Source organism: Fukomys damarensis, unplaced genomic scaffold, assembly GCF_012274545.1.
Source record: "Fukomys damarensis isolate Sample0158 unplaced genomic scaffold, DMR_v1.0_HiC HiC_scaffold_37, whole genome shotgun sequence".
Taxonomy (NCBI): domain Eukaryota; kingdom Metazoa; phylum Chordata; class Mammalia; order Rodentia; family Bathyergidae; genus Fukomys; species Fukomys damarensis.
Window position 1 is genome coordinate 15,682,377 of NW_022900949.1, and position 25,669 is coordinate 15,708,045.

The 25,669-nt window shown below is 35.2% G+C and overlaps 2 protein-coding genes across 2 annotated transcripts; one reads left to right on the forward strand and one right to left on the reverse strand.

Annotated features, from left to right (window-relative positions):
• Positions 1-4,575: 4,575 nt before the first annotated feature.
• LOC104872538 (olfactory receptor 7A10) lies at positions 4,576-13,197 on the forward strand. Its single transcript, XM_010638774.2, has 4 exons — positions 4,576-5,194; positions 5,395-5,681; positions 6,838-6,895; positions 13,070-13,197. Exons 1-4 carry the CDS (start codon positions 4,576-4,578, stop codon positions 13,195-13,197), a joined length of 1,092 nt encoding a protein of 363 aa, XP_010637076.2.
• Positions 13,198-14,657: 1,460 nt separating this feature from the next.
• On the reverse strand, positions 14,658-15,620 carry LOC104872553 (olfactory receptor 7A17). Its single transcript, XM_010638786.1, has one exon. The coding sequence runs from the start codon at positions 15,618-15,620 to the stop codon at positions 14,658-14,660; it is 963 nt and encodes a 320-aa protein (XP_010637088.1).
• Between the last annotated feature and the right edge of the window lie 10,049 nt (positions 15,621-25,669).

The window sequence follows — 25,669 nt, forward strand, 5'->3', positions numbered from 1 at the left end:
ATATATATTCCCTTTTTCTTTATTTTCAATCTTTTATTACTATTGCTAGATTTAAGGGGCGATAGTAGGAGTTGAAATGCTGCCAGAAAAGTGTGTTTTCCTTTCTTGAAGTCTCTCACGGGCTCCCTGAGCTCATTAGATACTTTCTCCCTTGGGTTCACTTAACAATTCTGCCTGTTTACCAAGCATATTTTTTGTTTCTTTCAACACAGGGCAGATAATAGACATACCAAATTAAAACACTAAGGATACATGTGGTGGGAGATTGACAAACTGAGTACCATTTCTGGGTACCATTTGTACATTGTTTGGGGAAAAGTAATCTGATATTCATAGCTCACCTTGTAACCTATTTCTTTCTAATAATTACATCACAGCCTTCTGGCTAAGATCAAGTGTGTTTCTTTCTAATAGCTTTGCAGGGAATGAGAAGGGCATGAGGTGAACGCATTGTGTCCCACTTTTACATGAGCTAGGGATGTGTTTGTGTGTGTGTGTGTGTGTGTGTGTGAGAGAGAGAGAGAGAGAGAGAGAGAGAGAGAGAAAGAGAGAGAGAGATTATGTGTGTGTATATTTAGGGATGATAACAGGTTTCAGAGGCTGATTACCTGGTCTTAATATGTAACACTTTTCAACTTATGGTTTTAGTTTATTTTTTTCTTCATAAAACAATTCCTAAATTTAATTAGTATGTGTTTGAAAGATATGATGCTTAAATTCATTGTGGGGAGTTGGTACAATTACATAACACACTTGAATTCTTTCTCTTCCCCCCACTTCTTCCTTTATCTTCTGATCCCCTTCCAGTTTTCTAATGTATGATGATGAAAAAGTGATTCCACAGCAAGTTCACTTTGAACTTTGACATTTCCAATAGTGTGATATGTTTTACATTAGTCATTCGTGATGCTGAGTACTGACAGCAAGCCACACTCTCGATTGGCCACATCATCACGAGGCTAAACAAGTGACACTGTGGGGTGCTGTGTTGCTTAGCTAGGCTGCTTGGTGGGGCAGGTGGATTTTTCAATTATAAAACAATAGTGTTATCAGGATAAAACTGCAATAATTAAAGTATATCTGTATTTTAAATAGGGATTCATACTGGAGAGGCCAAAACTACAGAAAACAGATGTAAATAAAAAGGAAATTCACTTTAATTCGAGGGAAATTTTGTAGCCAACTTAATATAGTGCAAACACACAAACAATGGGCACAGATAGTTCTTTTGTCTTGATATTTAAACAACAAAAGGCTTTCTTTCCATAATATTTTTACTGACATATATGTTCAATATATGAAGTTCACATTCATTTTAGAGATTGGAACATATATACAGCATCGGTTAATTGATTTCCATCTATGTTTACCTCCTGCCTGTCCTTTATTCCCTATCTCTATTTAAAAAGTCTGCCTTTTTTTTGCTCTTAAATTCATGTATAATTGGTTTTCAAAATATTTTTAAATCAACATACATTTAATACATACCTATTTATGGTACAGATATATAGTATATAGTGTCCCAATCATGATAATTAGCATAGAGATATTCATTTATATGTGTTGGGAAACTTTAGAATCATCCATTTATTTTTTTTCTTCATTGACTTTATTGATACATTTTAGAAATATGGTATGTTTACATTCATCATTGAAATCTTGTACCTTTACATAACAGGTCTTGGTTCTCATTTTTTGCCCATGCCCCAACCCTCTTTTCACCCCCTCCTCCCTTACGTATTTACAAAAACTTAAACAGTCCATTTTGCCCATCAATTGGAGACTGGATAAAGAAGATGTGGTTTTTTCTATAAAATGGAATACTACTCTGCCATAAAGAATGTGATTTTAGAGTCATTCTTAGGAAAATGGATGCATATTGAGGTTAGGTTATATTCTTAATTGAAATAAATAAGTCGCAGAAGTGTACATATGAAATAGTTTCTCTGGTGTAAAAATCTATAATTGTAAATAAAGATCCTAATCATATAATTGACCATGCAAAATAGGAAGAAAAGGGTTAAAGGTGTGGAGGAAGGGTAGGGGAGGGGAAATAAGGGAAAAGAAAAAATATCATCGAGTTATTTTGAACTGTGTCATAGATTGCTGGGGACTAAAGTTTGCCTATTGTGTCATAGAATATAAGAACGATTTCTTCCTATTTTGCAGTTTGGTTGCTCCTTATCTAACTGTCTCCATCTTTTCTCCCTCCCATACTTCCCTATATTTAGGAGCCACTATTTCACTTTTTATCCGTAAGATCAAGTTTTTCAGCTTCGACATAAAGACAGCTTGAAATATTTGCCTTTCTATGGTTATGTTTTTTAATTTTCCCAAGCGACCTCCATTTTCATCTGTATTACTATAAATTGCAGAATATCATTCATCGATATCACTAAATATCATTGTATCATGCCTTTTGTGTATCCTTGCTTTGATAGACACATACTCTTTGTCTATGCATCCATAGATGGACATCATGGTTTTTTCTGTATCTTGAGGTTGTGAATCATGCTGAAATAAACATAGGAGAATGACTGTTACTTTATATAATAATTTGACTTCCTTTAGACTTAAACACAGCATCCTTCAGCATTCTCTGAGATCTTTCATCAATTTTGAAAATGAAATTTAATTTATTTATATTTCCTCATTTACTTCTGATAAGATTCTTATGAGATGGGTAACATTTTATCATCTTTCACAGCTAAAGAAATTGAGTCTAGGGCTAGGGATTTAGCTCAGTGTTGTTGCCACCTGCCTCATAAGCGCAAGGTCCTGAGTTTGATCCTCAGCACAAAAAAGAAAGAAAAGTAAAGGAAGGAAGGAAGGAAGGAAGGAAGGAAGGAAGGAAGGAAAAAAGAAAGAAAGAAAGAAAGAAAGAGAAAGAAAGAAAGAAAGAAAGAAAGAAAGAAAGAAAGAAAGAAAGAAAGAAAGAAAGAAAGAAAATGTGTCTTTGAGAGTTTATTTTTGTGTATAAGAACAACAAATATATTTAGTGGGGCTCACATTTTTGTACTCAGTAAGTCTCTCAAGCTCTATGATCTAAGGTCTTTATATACTTCCTCTCTTTTTTTTCTCACTGAGTTTGTTGGTACATTTTTAGGTATACAGTACAGTTACATTCATCATTGGGATCTCATACCTTTACATAACAGGTCTTGGTTCACATTTTTTCCCCTTACCCCTACCCAACTCTCACCCCCTCCTCCCCTATTTCCAAAAACTTTATTTCCATTTTTTCATTTTCTCATAATAAATTTGTTTTATTTTGTGTTTATTCATATTTTAGTCTATTTTTCTTACCATGGTATGTATGTATGTATGTATGTATTTATCTATTTTTGTTTTTTTCTTTGGTAATGGGGATTGAGCTCCAGCCTTTGTGCTTACGATGCAGGAGCTGAAACCACTGAGCTAAATCTCCAGTCCTATACTGCCTCTAGAAACAAATACAAAACTAAATTTTACGATCTGCCCTATAAAAATTAATGGTGTACATGAAACTAAAATGAGAAACTCCTTTTTAATAGCTTTTAAAATTTTAATTAACATATCATGACTGTGTATTTTTCTATGGTAAGAAATGGAATTTGATACATGTATAGAGCATGTCCATTAAGGGAAATTACTGTATTTGTCACCTTAAGCATGTACCATTTTGTTTTTGTTGTTGTTGTTGTTGGGAATAATCAAAGTCTGCTCTTCTAGCTATTTGAAATGTACAAATATTATTGCTAACTATAGTCATGCTGTGATGCTACAGAGCATTAGAAAATATTTTTATATCTAACTCTGTTTTAGTACCTATTCACTAATGTCCACACTTTTCCCCTATCCCTGTATCCTTCTCAATCTCTGATAGTCATTCTTCTACTCTCAGCTCCTACGAAACTACCATTGTCCTCCTCCTCATTTGAGCCATTTCCCTCCCTCTTACTTGCCAAGCTACTTGTTGGCCTGGAAATTCTAGAAGATACACCTTTCTCAAGGTTTTTCGGACTGTCCTTTCTCCCCAGCAGATGCACACCTCCCAACAGAACTTTTGGCCCATGCTTTGTCTTCCTGGAGATCTTTGTTTAAAAGTTAAGTTGTGTACTGTTGTCGCCTGGATCCTAGTTTAGAAAGCAAAACAGAACACTTATCTAATCTCTTCTTTTTACCTCTTTTTCTTTTTATTGCCTAATACATGCTACCTTTCAGTATATTATACGTTTTCTTTTCTTATTTTCTTTTTCTATCTTTAAATTGTACAGGCATTTATTTTGTTTCTGCATTATTTACACACCACCTAACTGTTCCTAGAACAAGTCTTGCTTTGATTTATATCCTTCAGTGCATAAGAAAGTTTTTCATTACACTTATAAAATACGTGACCTCTAGGGGGTAGTGAAAGCAGGAAGGGAATTTTTTCATCAGATATGGCAAGTGTATGCTCAAAGGAGAACAGATTCATATGCCAAATAAAATTTATTGCCGGTAGAACACAAACAACAGCATTTATGATAGGGTTGTAATCTCTCTCTCTCTCTCTCTCTCTCTCTCTCTCTCTCCTCTCATAGTGACATTAACCACATGGAACTGAAAAACAATACATGGACTTCAAAATTTTTTCTTCTGGGATTTTCAGAGGAACCTCCATTGAAAACTGTCCTCTTTGGGGTTTTCCTCACCATGTACCTGACCACCATGATTGGGAACCTGCTCATCATCCTGGCCACCATCTCAGACTCCCGCCTGCACACAGCCATGTACCTTTTCCTCTCCAACCTGTCCTTTGCTGACATCTGTCTCACCTCTACCACCATGCCCAAGATGTTGGAGAATATGCAGACACAGAACAAAATCATAAGCTATGCAGGCTGCATCACACAGATGCACTTTTTCATACTCTTTGCAAGCTTGGGAAACTTCCTCCTGGCTGTGATGGCTTATGACCGCTTTGTGGCCATCTGTAACCCCCTGCGTTATACAGCCATCATAAATCCTTGCATCTGTGGGCTGATGCTTGTGTCATGTTGGATCATGAGTATTCTGCATGCCCTTTTACAAAGCTTAATGGTGCTGCGGCTGTCATTTTGTGCAGATTTGGAAATCCCACACTTTTTCTGTGAACTGAATCAAGTGGTCCAACGTTCCTGTTCTGACACTTTTCCTAATGATCTGGTGATGTATTTTACATCTGTGTTGCTAGGTGGTGGCCCACTGACTGGAATTATTTATTCTTATGCCAAGATAGTTTCCTCCATATGTGCAATCTCATCAGCTCAGGGGAGATATAAAGCATTTTCTACATCCCACACTTTTTCTGTGAACTGAATCAAGTGGTCCAACGTTCCTGTTCTGACACTTTTCCTAATGATCTGGTGATGTATTTTACATCTGTGTTGCTAGGTGGTGGCCCACTGACTGGAATTATTTATTCTTATGCCAAGATAGTTTCCTCCATATGTGCAATCTCATCAGCTCAGGGGAGATATAAAGCATTTTCTACATGTACATCTCATCTCTCAGTTGTCTCCCTCTTCTATTGTACAATCCTAGGAGTGTACTTTAGTTCTGCTGCAACCAACAGCTCACACTCAAGTGGAACAGCCTCGGTGATGTACAGTGTGGTCACACCCATGCTGAACCCCTTCATCTACAGTCTGAGGAATAAAGATATCAAGAGTGCTCTGAGGAGAAATAGAAAAAAAGGAAGGGGATAAACAATGGAGAGAGAGGAAAGGGAAGGTAGGATAGGGTCAGTAGGCAGAAAATAATTTAGGTGTGTTATGTACATGTACCAACTACTCATAACGAATGGAGTCATCATTTACTGCCATCATGTTTTAATAGAAAAGTCTCTTGTTAAACCTATGCTATTTAATACAGAGTTCTAATCCTCAGTAGTAGTAATTATGATTCTTTAATCAAATCATAGAAATGGGACTTTCTCTTTAATTCACTTCCAGAAGTACCAATTTCTTTGACTTTAGTTACTTTATGTAATTTAGGCAATTTCCTCTGATGTATAGTGATTTTCTGTTCTCTGATATACAGTCATTTTCTGCTCTCTGATATCCAACAATTTTTTGCATTTTGTTATTTTTCAGGATTTTCCAAAGTGATTAAAATTTTTGGATGAGAAGAATTGTGTTATTCCCATTTATCTTATATAATTATTAGGTATATTACTATTGTAAACTATATTTAGCAATTATGATCACTGACATAACTTTATAGTAGAGAACAATCTGAAACCACTGTTTTTCCACTTTTGTGTTCTTTGTTCCCTGCTTTGTCTCTTAGATAATGTAAATCTTAACATAGATATATGTTCTACATTTGGTCGCGAGGTTTTATTCTCCTCTTTATCATCATATACCTTATTCATTTTACAGTCTACACTGCCTTCTATATCAGCCTGCAGTGTGATGTAAGGCAAACATCATGTATCATGTACATGAAAGACAAATTTGGATGAACTGATTGACTTAATATGGTCTTGGAGTCAAAAAGTAGTTTACAAAGAGGGAGCAAAGTTTTACAGTAATATGTTGAATTTATATGGAAGACATTATGGATGATGTGCATATATTCATAGAAGTGTGGAAGCTTGGATTCCACATCCTGGAAGTTTGTTCATGAGACTGAATTATAGCAGAGACCTCTGACCTTTTGCTCAAGCTTCTTGCCCCTCCATAATTCATCTGTGTTACATTGGATGTAGCAGAGGTTGGCTAAGTTCACTCCCAGTCAATGTCAACTGACTTCACCTAAGCTCTTCCCCTCTACATAAATGATTTGTTCTCTTCAGCAAATACTTGTGCCCTTATTCTAAAAACTTGCCTGTTTAAGACTTGTTGTCAGCAAGTTTCCCAGGGCCTGCCCAGCTTATCCCTGTCCCATGCTTGTAATGAATATACATCATATGTCCAGGGTGTTCCCTGTCTTTGCTGCTCAGAGAAGTTTAAATTAGACAAGGCTTGGTTTCTCTCAAGTCTCTGTGTTTTTTCTATTTCCCATTTTCAGTCTCATGGATGTTGTTATGGCTTGTAGGAGAGTCGGGCCCCTTCAGGGATCTCTGGTAATGTTCCCTTTCCCTTTTCTTATACTGAAGTGCTCAGAGTTACTTTCTAGCTTGTTTCATTGGGTCATCTTTCTCTTCCTCCTTGAGGATTTCCATCGCTGCATAGAAATGCCTCCTTGCACTGTCATACACAAAATACCTCCCCCTTATAAAAGTTTTTTTAAAATTTTTATTTATTTATTTATTTGGTACTAAGGATGGAACTTGGGACCTTACATTTGTGAGGCAGAAGGTGGAACCACTGAGCTAGATCCCCAGCCCTACCCCTTATAAAAGCTTGCTATATACATTAAAGTGGTGATGAGTAAGTGACATATACATCAGTTTATCTCTTTATCAGTTTGGCTTTTATGCCTGAAATTCTCTTCTATTCTCATGATAAAGGATTACTAATGTAAGGCCTTGAATTCTTGCCTAGTCATGCCCTTGGAGATCGACACTTAAGATTCAAGTTAACAAATTATTCCTGAAAATATATGTTTTTCTAACTTCTCCCAGTTACCTAGAAAAGAATCTAAATTGCAGTCTCTCTTTAACAAACTTATCCAAAATAAATATGAAATCATCATGAATGCTACGTTCAAATACCAGAACAAATGCCAAAAGTATGAAGCAGTAGTCTGCTCTTCATTATTTTGATTTCTGTATGAGTAAGTTTTTGCTATGAAAGCTGACTCCAAAGTAAATGGTTAAGAGAAAGCCTCTTATCCCTGAGGTGCTATATTAGGAATGAATGTAATTTAGTCTTTATTGTTTACTTTTCTTCTTTTCTTCATTTTTTTTATTTTTCGTGAGTCTATATCAGTTGTGCCTCACCTATGGTTGCCTTATCTAGTCTTGGTTTAATCTCATACTTTTGAGTATGGACTGAGGCAGCAAGCAAGTGGAGGGGGTCTATGGATTTGTTGTCTGAGCTCACCTCCACATGTCTACTCACCCATCCTCAGGATAGCATGGACTTGTTCACATTTAGAGGCAGATTTGCCAAGAAGTAAAAACATGTCAAACTCCCTTGAGGGACACTCCTCATTCCAAAATACTATTTTGGTCAATGCAAATTAAAAATTCTAAGTTCAACACATCAAGTAGTACAGACTTTCACTGGGAAAGAACTTATACTCTACTTTTAGAATAATTACACTATATAGCATAATATTATTAACTATAGTCCTTATGATGTACATACATTCAATATCTAGTCTTACTCATCTTACTTATATATACCTGTGTACCTTTTGAATGCTCTCCTTTCAGTTTCCTACCTCATTTCCCCCACAGAACCATAGTTCTACTCTATGTATATAGTTAACTTTTTAAAGATTTTTTGTATAAATAAGATCATATGATGCTCTTATTTCTATGTCTAGCTTTTTCATTTTTTTGAAGTGTGCATGCACACATATTTTATTTTGGCACACATTAGAAGTAAAGTTTGCATTCCCTGGGAGAAGTTAGTGTATGTGAATAAGACATCCAAATTCCTTTTTATTCCATTTCCCTTTCCCTCCCCTCTCTATCTCTTGATTCCTTTTTGTGAGTTAGCACTGTTTTTCTACTTTCTGTTATCTATCATTTGTTTTGCACTTTATTTTCACTCTAGGATTCTCATATAAGAAAGAATGTGATTTTAAAGTTGTGTATCTGATTTATGTTATGGTCTCAAGATGCATCCATTTTCCTACAAATGACTGAAGATTTTCCTTCTTAATGCCAGAGTAGTACTCCACTGTGTACAAATATCACATTTTTATGTATTTAACTTATTCATTTTTCTTTTGTTTCATTTTTGAGACAGGAGCTCACTATGTACTTGAGACTGCCCTGGAACTCACTGTGTAGCCCAGGCTGGTCTCTAACTCATAGTGATCCTCCTGCCTCAGCCTCCCTAGTGCTAGGATTATAGCATGTGTCACCATGCCCAGCTGCATTTACCTTATTCTACCGAGCACAATACTATCCACGTTCATACTTTTGTCACAAGCAGCAGAATCCTCCCTTTCAAAACACCTTTTTAAAAATTTGCAGTGGTTGACCAGTCATTGATAATATCTCCAGTTTTAAAAGATAACTAACTACATCAGTCACCTTTTTATCACTTTAACAGAATACATGGCAGTGGCTATTTATGAGGCAAAGAGAGTTTTATTTTAGCTTGTGATTTAGAACTTGAAGTCCAAGATTAGGCATCTGCATTGGTCTAGTTCCTATTATTGTAATTTATTATAGTGGGAGCAACTTTTAAAGCAGGGGGCCACATCTTGAGCCAGGAATGGGAGGAGAGTGGAGTGGCGAGGCTTCATTTGAGATCTTAACTCCAATGACATAAGACCTCACACCAGGTTCTGCCTCCCAATAGCACCACTCTGCGTGTCAAGCCTTTAACTTCTGGGCCTCTGGAAAATGCTCCAATTACGCCCTAGCCAAGTAAGTGATAGTGGCCATAATTTACCACAGCAGATGTGTGATTATGGCTTTCAGAAATTCCCTAGAATTGGAGTTTTCCCACCTTCATTTATTTTTCTTGCATACTTTCATAGAGGCAATGGTTGGATAAGATAGTCAAGGTCATCTCAGAGCCTAAGCCACATCTTCACTAGTGGGCACAAGTGAGCTATTTAAGAGTTGTTATAAAACTTAGCACTTATACGTAAAACTCCTGTATTAGTGTAAGCTAACCATGGGATGCATTATTTTGACAGCAGGCCATCCAGTAGCCTCAAGAAAATATACCTGCACTGAGTTACACTGTAAAACATTAAGGACATTTTCTAGATATATAGTGAGTTGAAAAATTAAAAAAATATATATTTATGGCCACAAGAGACATACTGCCTTGAATCCCCTGCAAAATATTCCCCTTCATTTCAAGAACAAATATAACATCATCGTTATCTCATTCTGGAGAAGTTCTGGAAGTTCTTTATCCTGAGTGCCATTATGAGGTGTGAGAAAAAATACTGTGAATGCTACTGGTGAGTGTCATCCAATGGAAAGACAGGCTCATAAAAAGCTGGCAGTGTGTCCTCATCATCTTATTCACTTGGTATAGCACTGTGCAACTTCTGGCTCTTCCTCAAAGAAAAGGAGAACGTTTTGATGCATGACAGCACAACTAAAGGTAGGGACAAAAAAGCTGCTTCACAAAGTGGCAAAAACAATGGGTTCAGTGTATTCAAATCAAGGGAGGTATTTTGAGAGCATTATTGGCAATATGTGTTTTACTATAACAAGTTTTTTAAAATGTCAGCCTTCACCTTAGTTTGGTCATTAACTTGCACACAATCCAATATGGTGGAGTTTCTTTTGAGTTTTTTCCTCAGTTTTTAGGGACTCACAATCCAAATTGAGGTATGTGATCCTTAATTTCTTTTAAAAATTATTGTACGGTGCAAATTTATAGGATGCCATGTGAAATTCCAATATCTGTATATAATATAATATTTAATGACCACATCAAGGCAGTTCCTGTTTTCATCTCTTTAAACACTTATTTTTCATTAAAATGCAATAATTATACATATTTTTGAGGTGCAGTGTGATGCTTTAATACATATATAAGACAATATATGTCAGTTAAATCAGTGCAGTTAACATTTTCATCTCATCAGTGCATTATGTTTGAAGTCTTCAGCTTCCTTCTCCTTATTCAATGCATAATAAATTATGGCAAACTAAATTAATTCCACAATATTACACCTTTTTGCATGTTTATGTATTAGCCTTTGGAAGCTGAAAATAAAAGAAATGCAAATCTTTCTAAAAGTTAGTTCAGGATTTTAATTTCTATTAGTGGGATAACCTAATGAACAAGAAATGTTCTTAAAAATGAGGGCTCTGGAAATAAGGCCACCTATATGATACTTATTGATTTGGAGAAACTTCTAATAGACTTAAAATAGTTGTTCCCCTTTATCTGGCTCCTAGAAGACAAATGAAAGTTTAAGCAACTAACTGATAAGAGAATTTCATGTTTCTATCTTTTTGCCCCAGAATGATTTCTTTGAAACAGTAGCCCTTTTTTGCCAATAATCAAAACAGAAAAGAGATTTGTCTACTGTGAATGATTTTGGAGAAAGATGAATTTGCCTTTAGAACAAATGATGATTTTAGATAAATTCTATCTGAGCGTGATGTCAACTTCTAGCCTTCTGTCTTGTGATGAGTTCATTTTCAGAGAATTGATAATCATTGAGTTCTTTTTGAAGGATCTTTCTTGAGAAGGGAAAAATCAGATATTTGCCCTGTTCTTTTTCTATTTTTTCAAATGTCCTTATCTTTAATAAATCAATGTATCATAGTAATATATTTTGAAATGGTATTTCTGAATTCTTCTAATGGCTATCTTTGGTTAATGAGGAATCTAAGGATAATTGTTGGGAGATAGATTTTGTAGAGATGATAAGGGGATCTGGTGATGGGGAGAAATCAGAAGGAGAGGAGAACAACAAGGAAAAAGTATCATCAAGATTCTACATGTACTAACTACCCCCAGTGACTGTATTTATTATGTATTTCAAACATATGCTAATAAAAATTTAGAAAACTATTTGAGTAAATGGGGTAAGAATAAGATTAAAATTTGTAAATTAACTTATCATAGCTTCAAAAATCTGACCTAGTGACTTGAAATTTTAGTCATTTTGTTTAAGTAGTAATAAGTATTCACAAAATATCTGAGTTATTATAAGTTAGTTAAAATTCTTAAATACTAGGAAGTGTAGTTAATAGGTTATGTATAATGCTTAGCATGCATAAGTGTCTGTGTTCCAACTTTAGAAATAGAAAAAATCCTCAAAGACAAATATCCTAATTATTAATTATTCAACATATGATATTTATACATTGGAATCTTGTTCTTAAAAGGTATAGACAAACTAAATATATTTGGTCTGATAATGAACATTGAAAAATGTCAGAAAATTTATTTCTAAAATTTATAGAATCATATTAATCTAAAAAATTGTGTTATAAAACAGTTCTAACTATTTATGTTTTTATTAGAAATTGAAGTTTTAACACTGAGAACTTTGATCTATTTTTAAAATTGATGTGCCTTGAGATCATACTAAGTGAAATAAATGAGATGCACAAGTTTAAATATTGCATAATTTATATGAGTAACCTAAAATATAAATAAATTAAAGAGCAACATAAATGATAACAGGAAATAGGGAGATAAATCTCTTGTAAAAGGAAGAGGGCCAAGAAACAGAGGGAGTTGGTAAGAGTGGAGGAAAGTTTATGAAAAACATTAAGATATGTTATATGCATGTATCAACTTCTTACACTGAATGTGATCATTATGCATTGCAAACATGTACTAGTAAAATTTTTACAAAAGAAATTCAAGTTAACAAGAGTTTAAAGTTGTAAGTAACATGTGTAATTATAACATTTAGAAATAAGAGAAACAGCTATGTAAGAGAATTAATGTATCTTTTATAAAGGAAGCTATTAATATAAGAATATGCTTTGACTAAGAGAGTAATCATTCACCATGATTCCTAGGCATAAAGGAGATATGTAATGGATGATACTGGATATTATCACTCACGATCCCTTTAGTGATTGTGCCAAAGTTTAGAAAAGGGGTTGATATTACTGACAGTGAGAAAGGATTTAATGTGTGACAAGAATGAAGTCACACAATTCTTTTGCCCCAGGGATAAAATGAGTCATGAGACAGAGTTACCTGTGTTATTGTAATAGCACGGTGGATTTCTGATACCACAAAAACCATAAAAAACCCTAGTAAATGTCTTTTTCTACATATTATCATCCCCTCCCTGGATTGAGTATCATAAATGACCAAAACCCAATAAGCAAACTGTTTTATTCTTTTTGATCAGTGTTATTGTAACAACCAACTTGCTGTGACCTTCCTTAATCCTTTTAAATCTATAAAAGCAGCCCAGTCATATGACGTTTCTGAACACTTTTTCTGAGCAAACATGCATCTTCACTTTTGCTTGAATGAACACTTTTTCTCATCTTCAGTGTGCCTCATCTTGACTTACAGGTTAACAGCATCAATACAGGGAGCTATATTTGTAGAGAGCATGAGAAGTATTGAAGCAGAAAGAAGAATACAATCCAATAATAACAAAAAACCCACATACCACTAACGTGTATGCCAATGAATAAGCTCCTCATACAGATACCCATCTTTCAAGCATTAACCAGTAAATGCATAGCATGAAAAATAAATCTTTTTTTTCATAATATTTTAGTATGTTAAATAAACTTTGGTTCTTTGAGTTTAGAGTGACCTCTTACTCTAAGGACATATTATGTGAAGCTACTGACTGGTCCATATTTGTCACTTGTGCGTGCTCTACTTGAAAAAACATATATGAGGACAAGAGTTTCCCAATGACTGCACAGGACCTAGAGCTCACTAAGAGAATAACAGGATTCTCATAAGACAATGAAAACCAGTGAGTCCACTCAAAGTACAATACAATGCCAAGTCTATATTTCAGGAGTAGCAGTGAAGGTAATGATATAGAAAATAAAAACTAGACCCTCATATTTTCTTTTTACAATATTTTAAAAATTAATTTTAATAATGTGAAATAGGAATAAAAGGTGCAGAATGCAAGGAGAAGTGGACAGGGTAGGGGAAAAAGGGAATGAAATTAATGAGGAAAAAATGGAAACATAATGTCTACATTTCTCATAGAGAATTGGTACATGTACAGAACACATCTTAATTCCTTTCTTAATTTCTTTTCTTCCACAACTTTAATCTTCTCTGACAGATTTTCTTTTCTTTTTTTTTTTTTTTTTTGAGACAGGGTCTCACTATGTAGTTGAGACTGACCTGGAACTCACTATGTAGCCCAGGATGGTCTTGAACTCACAGCGAGCCTCCTGCATTAGCACAGATTTTCTTACATTATAAAATTCTATATTTGTCCTTTGGGTTTTCTCCATAGAAGTAGTAAAACTCATGGATATTTCTGAGGGACAAAACTGTAAAACAAAATCATTGGTATGACAAGTGCTACTTGAGAAGAAATTACCACCGATCCCTGAGTGGGGTGAAAATTCACATTGTTTTATGGTATAAATACCAATTTTCAGTTGTTTCTGATGTAACATTAGGAAAAACAGTACAAAAGATGGAAAGTGCCAAGGGTAAACAGCTATTATGTCTTAGAAGGAATAAAAACACTTGTATTTAAAAACAGTGCTATGTTTTTTTTGAAGAACAAAAAGAGAGTAGTTTGCGTTCTCCAAACAAAAGGAAAATGATGAGGAGTTGAAAAAGCTAATCATCTCGATTTAATCATTACCTACTTATATATATTGAATTACCAGATTGTGCTTCTTATTATGTAATTTGTTAGGTGTTAATTAAAAAAATTAATTAATTAAAGGTGTGGAAATGCCATACAATTCACCAGGAAGTTAATTAACAAATTATTTTTCTGAAAAAATGAGTTAATTAAATCAGGCAGAGAAGTTGACATCAAAGAAATGGAAATCACAGGAAATAACAAGGAGGATCTGATTCCACTTCCACAGTCTAACCAAAGAATCACATTCCCTGGCTCCAAGAAGTCAAACCCTGCAGGCATGGTCACTTGTTGCATCTTCCTAAAATTGCCACATTTCTACTTTTAATCCCAAGCAGTCTTTTCAGAGCACTCTTAATGTCCTTGTTCCTCAGACTGTAGATGAAGGGGTTCAGCATGGGTGTAACCACCAGGTACATCACTGAGGCTGCTGCAGTTGAGTGTGAGTTGTGTGCTGTGGCTGAACTAAGGTACACACCTAGGCAAGTACAATAGAATAAAGAGACAACTGAGAGGTGAGATCCACAGGTGGAAAATGCTTTAAGCCTCCCTTCATCTGAAGAGATTGCACGAATAGTGGAAACTATTTTAGAATAAGAATAAAGGATGCCAGCAAGGGGACCAATGGCTAGTAATACAGCTGCAAAATATATCACCACATCATTAAGAAAGGTGTCAGAACAGGCACGATGGACCACTTGATTAAGTTCACAGATAAAGTGCGGGATTTCCAAGTCTGTACAAAAGGACAGATGTAACACCATTAAGCCCTGTAACAAGGCATGGAGGGCACTGATGACAAAGGACACCAGAACCATCCACATGCAAAGCTGAGGGTTCATAACGATTGTGTAGTGCAGGGGGCGACAAATGGCCACAAAGCGGTCATAGGCCATCACAGCCAGGAGGAAGTCATCTAACCCTGCAAATAACAATAAAAAGCACATCTGAGTGATGCAGCCTGTGTAACCAATGGCTTTGCTCTGCATTTGAATGTTCACCAGCATCTTTGGGATGCTTGTGGAGGTGAAACAGATGTCAACAAGGGATAAGATGGAGAGGAAAAAGTACATGGGTGTGTGTAGATGTGAGTCTGAGATGATGGCCAGGATGATGAGCAGGTTCCCAAACACAGTAATTAGGTACATAGACAGGAAAAGTCCAAAGATGAGGAGCTGAAGTTCTGTTGCCTCTGAAAATCCCAGAAGAAGAAATTCTGAGATTTGTGAGTAATTTCTTAGCTCCATTTTGAGGACAGTACCACCAAAAAGAAAAATAACATGATCATCATTCACATAGGCAGGTACTACTCTTTCAGTTAAAGTGCCATGATTCTTAATTTTTACTGAGGATTTGCTTGTGTATTTTGTGTTTGACATGGACGCCTTTACTGAATTCCCACATTCCTTCTAAATATGTACATCCATCCTTAGTCTTTCCCCATGAGGTCATTCTCCTATAGCGTTGGTATTACTTTTTCCATGCAATTAAGGGATATGTACTTGGTGCTAACCATGCCTCAGGCTCTGTAGAAAATGATAATAGGTACTGCCAAATAAAAGAGCCTCAAATCTATCAGGGGGAAAGAAAACAAGCATATAATAAACTAGTAAGATGATGATAAGTGCTATAAAGAATAAAAAACAGACAAGAAGGCAAGCATAGTGTGTGCTATTTTTGTAGCGTTTCTAGCAAGAGCAGTAGACAAAGCAACGTTTGAATAGAGAACTCAAATTAGACAAGATGTAGTCTCCAAAGGTCAGTGGGAGTGACATGTGCCTGGAAAGAGGTACAGACAGTGTTATGACCCTAAAAAAAGGCACTTGTTTCAGATGTTTAAGGATAAAAAGAAGCCTTTATGATAGATGGGCATAACCTGCAGGGAACACACTGAGAGGATGTCAGGATAAGTAGAGTAGAATTAGGTCTCATTGCTACTGCTGAAATTTCAATATATATAAAGCCTTTCAATCACGTCCTCTTTCTCCCACTTTAGTTTCTTTTCAAACTGAACATACCTTTGCTCATTTCCATTGGCTCATGAATGAGCAGGCATCTGAATTTTGAGTCACATTAAGGAATAGATGACCTTAGATATTCCTGCTCTGAGGATAGCTTACTTCTCATAACACAGAAACATGTACACATGCACATGCGCATGCGCACACATACACACACACACACACACACACACACACACACACACACACAAACACACAGCCTCCTTAGTGTGACTTCTAAGATTTCCTAAGCCCCAGTCATACTGGTTATGAAAAGAATGACTACAAAGTGATTTAAGAGCATCAGATTATGTTCCCCTAAAAATACACAGAATACTCCAATTGCAGATGTAAAAAATCCTACAAATAGGTAAACTTGGTGCTTGATAATCTTGATATGACCATTTTGTACCGTTTATTTGGAGAAACATAAAATAAGACATCTGCTCCATCAACAGAGATAGGCCCGAAATTGGCAAGAGAGATGAAAATTAATTAATGCATTCAAGGGATTGCTGAGAGATTGTAATGAAGAGGGACCTTCCTTGGCTTTGCTGGAGTCCCCGCCCTGGTTTTATCTCCTTCATGTGCAGACTGAGTAATAAAGCAACAAAGATCCAAGTTATCTGAAAGAGAAATGAGAAGCATATACAGTGACAGGATTTACAGATTGAACATCCACACATAAACAGGAGCAAAAATTTTAAGAACCCAAACTCACAAAAGATACTCAAAGTACAACAGAAGTAATGAATTTTTAAAGAAGAAATGTTAAAAGGCTTTGATAAGTAATATTAACTACATAACATGTGAACAGAAAAGCAGGTTTTGAATCTTAGCCCTACCAAATATATAAGTTGTTTGAAGGGACCCAACTGAGCTATGCTAAATATTATTGTCCTCATTTATATACTGAGGATAGCAATATCCATCCTCCTCAGATTATTCCAGACTCAAGCAATGCCCACAAAATTTGAGCATGGATCCTTTTTGTCAAGAAATGAACAATTATCACTAATGAAAGATGTGGTAAACTGTTCTTTCTACCTCTCAAATGTCCTTGTTTCTTCCAAATCCCTTGAACTCCAGTTAGGAGAATTTTTAGAATCTGTAGCTTTACACACGAGGCGTGACTTTCTATGAACCCCTCACTGTCTTGACCATCATGTACCTTGTACCCACTTACACTGATCTCTCAAATTTAACTTGACTTTCAGCTTCACCAGCAACATGAGCTTCAATACTTACTAATTTTTCTTTGTTTGGATTTTCAACTATTGATGTATTTGAAATCTTTGTCCCTTCTCCATCTGAAAAACTTTACTTGCTCTTTTAAGAGCCCCTGGGTCCCTTCTTCAAGAACTTACCATTCCCAAAGATGAGCAACACTTCCTACAGGCATTTAACTGACACTTAGCGATAATAAAGGTGATTTTACTTCATTCCATATCTTTCTTGTCCGCTGGTGGTATCACTATGAATGTAAAATCTCTACACTCTCCGGTACTCCCAGATAGATTAGTAAGGAAGGGTGGCTGAATAAATACACGTTTCATCAACATAGAAGACAACCTGTTGTTACAGAAATTTTTGACAACAAGGGAAAGCAATGAAGCAAGGAAACGACAACATAGAAGTGGAGGATATATTCCATATTTCATGGTCTGGACACACTAGGGAGATGAATATTATTTGTTAAAAATTGAATAGAAGAAACTAAATGAAGCAGAAAAGAAATAACAGAGCTCATCATACACAGTGATAGGATTAGAAAATTGTTTGTTGGGATGTACGTGTATTTGTGTGTGCATGCGTGCTGGGTCACAGTGTAAAAGTTGTTTTTTTTTTTTATTCTGGGACACACTCAGAAGGTTAGAATCCACTAAATGAAAGGCAAAGATACTTTTAGAAGGAGGCAAATTGCTGCTAATGCGAACAAGCCACATAATCGAGAAGCCCCACTGAAGAGCCAGGTTGTTGAGAGAACTGGAGGCAGCAGATGTTGGAGTCACATCTAGATCAAGAGCCTCTACGTGGAATACACTTTTCCTGCTCCTCTTTCTTTACTCTAGCATCCACAGCCTGTCTCAGATGTGGTCATTATTCTTGAATTCATTCAATATTTATTTGACCACATCTGCTTATTATTTTTAAATTTTAATTGACATAAGATAAATGTGCATGTGTTTTAGACATAATGAAAACATTATGATTCCTAAGGCAAGATGATTAGATGCTCATCTCCTTAAATATTTATTTATGGTTGGAGTGTGTAGAGTACAAGGCAAGCCCTGCTCTCACTTTTTTTTTACTGAATTTATTGGTACATTTTAGGTATAGAGTACAGTTGTATTCATCATTGGGATCTTGAACCTTTACATGACAGGTCTTGGTTCTCATTTTTCCCCTTGTCCCTGCCCTCCCTTCACCCCCTCTTCCACTATCCATTTACAAACAATTTATTTCCAATTTTTCAGTTTCTCATATTTTTTTTCTTTTCTGTTATTCCCTTTCCCCTACCCTTCCCACCTTCCCTTCACCTTTAGCCCTTATCTTCTTATTTTACATTGTCAGTTATCTCATTAGGATCTTATGTACTATTATACTTTTTTACTTTTGCATATGGTATCTTTTCACTGTTCTTGGATTTTGATTTCTTTTTTCACAATTCCCATGGATACACATTAGTCCTTTCTGTTCTTCATTCCACTTGCAAATTTCTACCCACACCACACTGAAAAATTCCACCCATGATGTGATAATCTATCCTGTTTCTTTTTATGATTTATCCTTAATAACTTTATGTCAAATGTGCATTTATTTAATCATGCTTTGCCTTTAGCATTGTAATATAAGATTAAATTAAGCAAGGAATATACTTTCAGTATACTTTTGCAGTTTCATAAAGCTATGCATTTCTATGGAAACACATTTTTAAAAAGTAAAGGTGTATAAATAAGATAATGCCAGAGTAAATGAAGCACAGGTTAAACACAGAGTATCAAAGACATCTGCATTAAATTAAACAGAAATGAAATCATGTCATAAGGCAACACTGATAGAACTGATGTGTGTTAGGTTAAGCAATTCAGGCATGGAAATACAGGACTACCTATTGTCTCTCAGACATGGAATTTAAAACGCTAATCTCACAGAAATAGTGAGCAGTGTAGTGTTCACTAGAGAATGGGAATGGGAATAAAGAGAAGAGATAGATGGAGATTGTTGATAACAGGTTCCAAAGTGTAGTTACACAGAAGGAATAATTTCTAGTGCTTTACAGCACAGTAGGATAAAAATTTATAATACATAGTAATCATTTTATAAAGACCTAGAAGAGGAGATGAAAACTCCCGATACAAAGAAAACAGAAAGGTTCAAGTATAGTATACACATTTCAAATTATCACAATGGATCCTTTAATGTGCACAATTATGTCCTATTAAAATTCTTTAAAAAATAAAAATACACATGCAACATAAGTGAGAGCGCAACAGTTTTATTAACACTAAGAATACAGGGAGCATTTGAAATGACCTAAAAAGTGGTAGAGGTGATGTACATAATATGACCAACTAATAAATCTGACCATAAAATATCGGTAAACTTTCACACGTTCTCCTCAAATACACACATTTATTTAAAAATAAAACCTAAATGGCAAGTGGCAGAGTTGTTGAGAAAGTCCAATTCTCACATTGAAAGAATGCAATAAAAATAATAGGCTTCATGTCCACTATACAAAAGCAAATATCTTTCACTGATTATTTGAAATAGGGAAAGGTAATGTCTAAAAATCCTACAAATATATTCAGTCTCAGGAGTAAGGAGATAATTGTAAATTAAGCATTGCTATTTTATCCTTTTTCTTCTCTCAAATAAAACATGTGTATACAAGCACAGCTATGCAGCCTGAGAAGAGTTTGCAAAACTATGACTCAAAAACTTTAAAAATAGTATTTTCAAGTAATTTATCACTGAGATCTTTTTAATGACAGAAACTCACTGAAATATACCAAATTTTTAAAAAGTTAAAATCCCCCTGATCCTCCGACTTACTCAAGTTTTCTATTACCTTACCTGCAAAACGTGAATATGATCTAACTTCACTGGTATGATTTTATGCCTCCTGTACCCTCTAAAGACTCACAAAATGAACTTCCATTCCCATAATTAAAAAACTTTTCAAGAAGTATTCCCTCATTGCTGATGTTAACAGAAACATTTCATTTTAATATATTAATAAGTTACTTATGAATTAGTGAACCCAATGAATAACATTTTAATTGGGCTTAGTGGAACTGCTTCTCAGGTGCACTCACTTAACTTTGCTACATTTTGTTCAGTCTGTGTCTTTCCTAATGTGTCCCGTGGACTCACCCAGATAGGGCCTCTGAGAGGAAGATCTCTGTGAGGAAATGAAGCTTCCTCCCTGGATGGTTGTTGAGACTGAAGCTCTGCCCTAGACAAGTTGCGGGGAAGAGTAAAGTATGGGTTTTCTCTCCAGGTTTAGGACTCCAAAACAACACCACCATGTCCTGTCCAGCTTGATTATATATACCTCAGAGGAACAACATCAGGGCATCTTCTAACTCCTATCTCTGCTCATTACACACAATTTCTCTTGTTACTCCAGCCTGATTTCCCTGTAGAACATTGAACTGAGCAGAAAGGAAAAATTTCCTTCTTATTCTACTTTCCCATGAGACAAAGTTATTAACCAGACTTTGTTACTCTTTTCCATGAAACCTTCTCCCTTCCAGAAGCCTAATCTCTTTAGCACTTTTGCCAACTTCTTAGTTACATTTTTCACCAAAGTATGAGGATGCTGAATTTTCAAGATTTCTGGGAATTCCAAAACACAAGCTTGTAGAGTAGATGTGGATCTTGATCAGTTCAGAAAATTGCTCTTTCCTTTTATATCAACAGAGGGAAGTTTACTCATTTGTTATAAAACCTTGGAAAATTAGTGCAACATTTTGCTTCATGATGCTTTTTTTTTCAAAGCCCTTAAGAGGCTTAGGGTTGAAGCACAAGTTACAAGCTGTTGCTTATCCTTTTATTTCTGAAATGTTCAGTAATAATACATATTTAGTTGTTTTAGTACACCATGAATTGAAGTTATAATATTTTTTTCTAGTGCTGGTGAGGAAAAACAGGGCTGCAATCATGCAAGGCAAGCAGTCTACCACTGAGTTACACTCTCATCCCTGTGGTTAGAAAATTTATGATGATAGTTTTATTTAATTTCTTCAGAAGTTCATTGTATGAGGCTAATTATATTAAGGAATCATTTTATACTTGCAGGAATGAGGCTCAGACAAGTGTTCCTTTGATGGAAGAGCCCACCAAGATTCTCCCTCTTCTTATGTTCCATGGAAATGCTCTTCCATTAGGAGTGAGTGTACTTTTAGAAAATACTTGGCAATGTCTGAATAAAATTGGTTGTTAGAACTGGTAAGGCATGTAGTCACTACCTGATTAAAGCTGAGGAACTTGTCAACATTCTGCACTGTTCAAATCAGATCACCACCACTATAACGTAGTACAAATGTCAATAGAGAGAGAGAGGAGGTTAAAGAACACTATTCTTGACCAGGATTTCTATACCTTTGATGTGAATATGAATCACTTGGGGATCTTGTCTGAATGCAGATCATAATTGGCAATTCCAGCATGGCCAGGAACTCACACTCACTGGTTGTCAGTGTCACCCGTGCTGCTCTGTTGACCCTCTCAAAGCTAGAGGCTGGTATAGGCTGTGAAGTTGCAGTAAAAACGGAGGTGCAGGCATCTCCTTGAGTCATTAATTCAATTTTCTTCACACATGTATCCAGTGGTAAGTTTGGAAGATGTAACCATTCCATTACTGAAAACCAAGTCGTTGGTCACTTAGTTAAACAGGAGCTAACAAAAGTGTACACTTGTATATTTCCCTGGCAAATAGTACTTATAAACTCTGACCCTATATGTAAATTTAGAGAACACACTCACTCTAAGGAGTTTATGTGTCTCCTAGTAATGTTTTCTTACATTTTAATTTAAATTTAATCAATTCATTGATAAATTTTAGATATACGTAATGATCATATTTATCATGGGAATTTGCACCTGTACACAATATATCTTAATTCTTTTTTTTCTCATTTTTCTCCCCTCCCTTCAAACCCTCTTCCCCTCCTTATACACAAAACTTTGATTCCATTTTATCCTTGTTTTCTCTTCCCTTCCATCCTTTAGCCTTTCCATTTGAACATGTTTTCTTACATTTAGTTATTTTTTGCACTTTGAGTTTCTCACACCAGAGAAGCAATGCTACATTTACATGTATCTGATTAATTTTACTTAACCATATAGTACAGGTGCATCCATTTACATATAAATGTCTCTAGTTTATGGCTGTGTACTACTCTGTCGTATAAAAAAATATTTGTACTCTTTTCAGTAGACAGGCATGTAGGCTGTTCGCATCATTTAGCTGTTAGCAACTCTGCTTCTCTAAATATGGGTGTGTATATATCACTGTGGTATGATGCTTTTCATTCTTTGAGGAATAACTAGGTGAACCTCTATTTTTAGTTTTTTGAGAAATCTCTACACTGATTTCAACAGTGATTGCACCACTCTACATTCTCACCAACAGTGGATAAATGGTTTTTTTTTTTTTTTTGCTCTTAGCTCTGACATCATTTGTTTTTAGTAGATAGCTTGAGAAGAGCCATTCTTTCTGGAATGAGATGGAGTCTCAGGGTTGTTTTAATTTGCATTTCTTGAATGATCAGTGATGTTGAAGACTTTTTCATATATTAACTTACCATCTACTTCACCTGAGAAGTGTCTATGTATCTCAGATGCCCAATTTTGGATTTTAATTTTGGTTTTTAATTTGGTGGTGGCTGGTACTTTTTAGTTCTTTGTGTATTATAGATATTAGTCTTTTGTGGAAGGAACAACTGGCAATTTTTTTTCCTATTCTGTGGTTGCCACTTCGTTCTGTCCATGATTTCTTTTGTTGTGCAAAGACATTTTAATAACATGAGGTTTCAGTCAAATCATTGTAGCATTTCTTTTGTGATCATGGTTTTGTTCATAAAGATTTTACCCACACTAATGTCTTCAAGACAGATTTAGTGTTTGTTTTAATTTTTAAATCTTTGATCTACTTTGATTTTAGTTTAATGCACGATGAGACCCATGAGTTTAGTTTTAGTCTTTGACATGTGGAATGTCAAGTTTTGTAGCACCATTTATTAAAGAGGGTTTCTTCTAGTGAAAGAATTTGGCCCCATTGTAAAAGATAAGATGACTGAAAGTGTTTGGAATTGATTTTGTATCTTCTGTTCTGTCGATCTCCATTTGTTTTGTTTTGTTTTGTTTTGTTTGCCAGTAGTACACTGCTTTTGTTGCAGTAATTTTATATTATAATTTCTATTCAGGGATTGTGGTACTGCCTGTCTTGTCTTTATTGCCAAGAACTGTTTTTGTTATTCTAGGTCTCTTGTGATTCCAAATTAAATTTAGGACTGTGTTCTGTAATTCTGTGAGGTATTTTGATCATCATTGAATTAAATATGTGTAACAATTTTGGGACTATGGCCATTTTCATTATATTGGTTCTTTCTACCCTAAAGCAAGGGATATATTTCTATTTTCTGATATCCTCTTTGATTTCTTTTTTCAGAATACTGCAGTTGTCAGAGTGAAGGTCTTCACTTACTTCTTTAAATTGCTTCTTACGTGTTTCATTTTTTATGCTGTTATGAAGTGTGCTGTTTCCCTAATTTCTTTCTTAGTGAGTATGTTGTTTGTGTACAGAAATGTTATAGATTTTGAGTGATTACTTTGTGTCCAAATATGTGATCGAATTTGGTTATTAAATTTATAAGCCTTTTGGTAGAGTTTTGGGGATCTGCTATGTAGAGTATCGTGTCATCTACAATTAATGATATCTAAAATTCTTTTTTTGTGTATCCTTATTACATTTATCTCTTTCTCTTTGCTAATTGTTCCAGCCAATGTTTTCAGAACTAGGTTATATAATAGTGAGAATAGTGGACATCCTTTTCTTGTTCCTGATTGTAGAGTGACAGATTTCAATTTTTGACCCTTTAGTATGATATTGGCTGTTGGTTTGCCATAAATGCCTTTTATGAGATTGAAATAAAAGCATCTATTCCAATTTGGTGTAGGTTTTTAAAAAATTATGAATGGGTGTTGACCTTTGTCCATTTTTTTTCTGCATCTCCTGAGATGATTATGTGATTTTTGTCTTTGGCTCTGTTGATATGTTAAATTACATTGATTGATTTTCATATGTTGAGCCAACCATGCATCCCTGGGATGAATCTAACTTGGTCATGGTTTATAATTTTCTTGGTGAAGTGCAACATTCTATTTATAGGTATCTTATTGAGGATTTTTGCTTCTGTGTTCATTAGGGAGATTGGCCTGTAGTTGTTTTGTTTTGTTTTGTTTTGATCCTTTTCTGGGTTTTATTATCAGAGTAATTTTTGCTTCAAGAAATGAGTTTGGAAGTATTGCTTCCCTTTGAATTTCACTAAAGAGGTTGAGGAAGTAGTGACATTAGATCTAATTTTTTTTTTTGTAGAATTTAGCAGTGAAACCTTTAGAATCTTTTTTTCTTTATTTTTAGGTTTTTAATACCTCTTCAAATTCATTGACTGTTATTGGATTATTTTATATATTTATATTTTCTTAATTCATCATTAGTAATCACCATACCCCGAAGTATTGATTATTTCCAAAACATGCTTTAATTAGTGCAGGCTGCAAAGAGTTAATCCCTTGAGTGGCTTACTGTAAGAAGTGAGTTTGACTGAGGCTGTGTGCCTCACAGAAGTATCTAATGAGTACTGCAGGGGTGCGTAGGCCAATATGACTTCGCTGCTAATAGCCAGGGCTGAGACCAGAGTAATGGCCTATGAAACTGTGGATTAATATGACATAACACATGTAGTAGAGGTTGGAGTCAAGTGCACCCAAAATCCATTCCCACAATTAGTGCCTTCAAAGCTTGATGGACAATTCCCTATTTACAGCCATATTTTTTTGCTTTTAATTTGAAAATGCTTTGACTCTTCTCCTTAAATCCTTGCCTGTATTGATTTACATTGCTTTTACACATGTTACACTTTTTACCTTGATTGATGAATAATATAATGTGGTAAAGGAGATGGTGCAATGCCTTTTCCCAAAGGAGCATTGACTGTCACACCTCATGCTTTCTCTCATTAACTCTGTCCTAAGTTTTTCTTCATCCTTGCATTTTGTACTGA

Excerpts from the sequence above, each read along its gene's own strand:
- LOC104872538 (XM_010638774.2), top strand. The coding sequence starts at position 4,576 with ATGGAACTGAAAAACAATACATGGACTTCAAAATTTTTTCTTCTGGGA. Across the intron at positions 5,195-5,394 it reads TTTTACATCTGTGTTGCTAG|GTGGTGGCCCACTGACTGGA; the intron begins GTGGTGGCCCAC and ends CTGTGTTGCTAG. Across the intron at positions 5,682-6,837 it reads ATATCAAGAGTGCTCTGAGG|AAGACTTGTTGTCAGCAAGT; the intron begins AGAAATAGAAAA and ends ACTTGCCTGTTT.
- LOC104872553 (XM_010638786.1), bottom strand. The coding sequence starts at position 15,620 with ATGGAGCTAAGAAATTACTCACAAATCTCAGAATTTCTTCTTCTGGGA.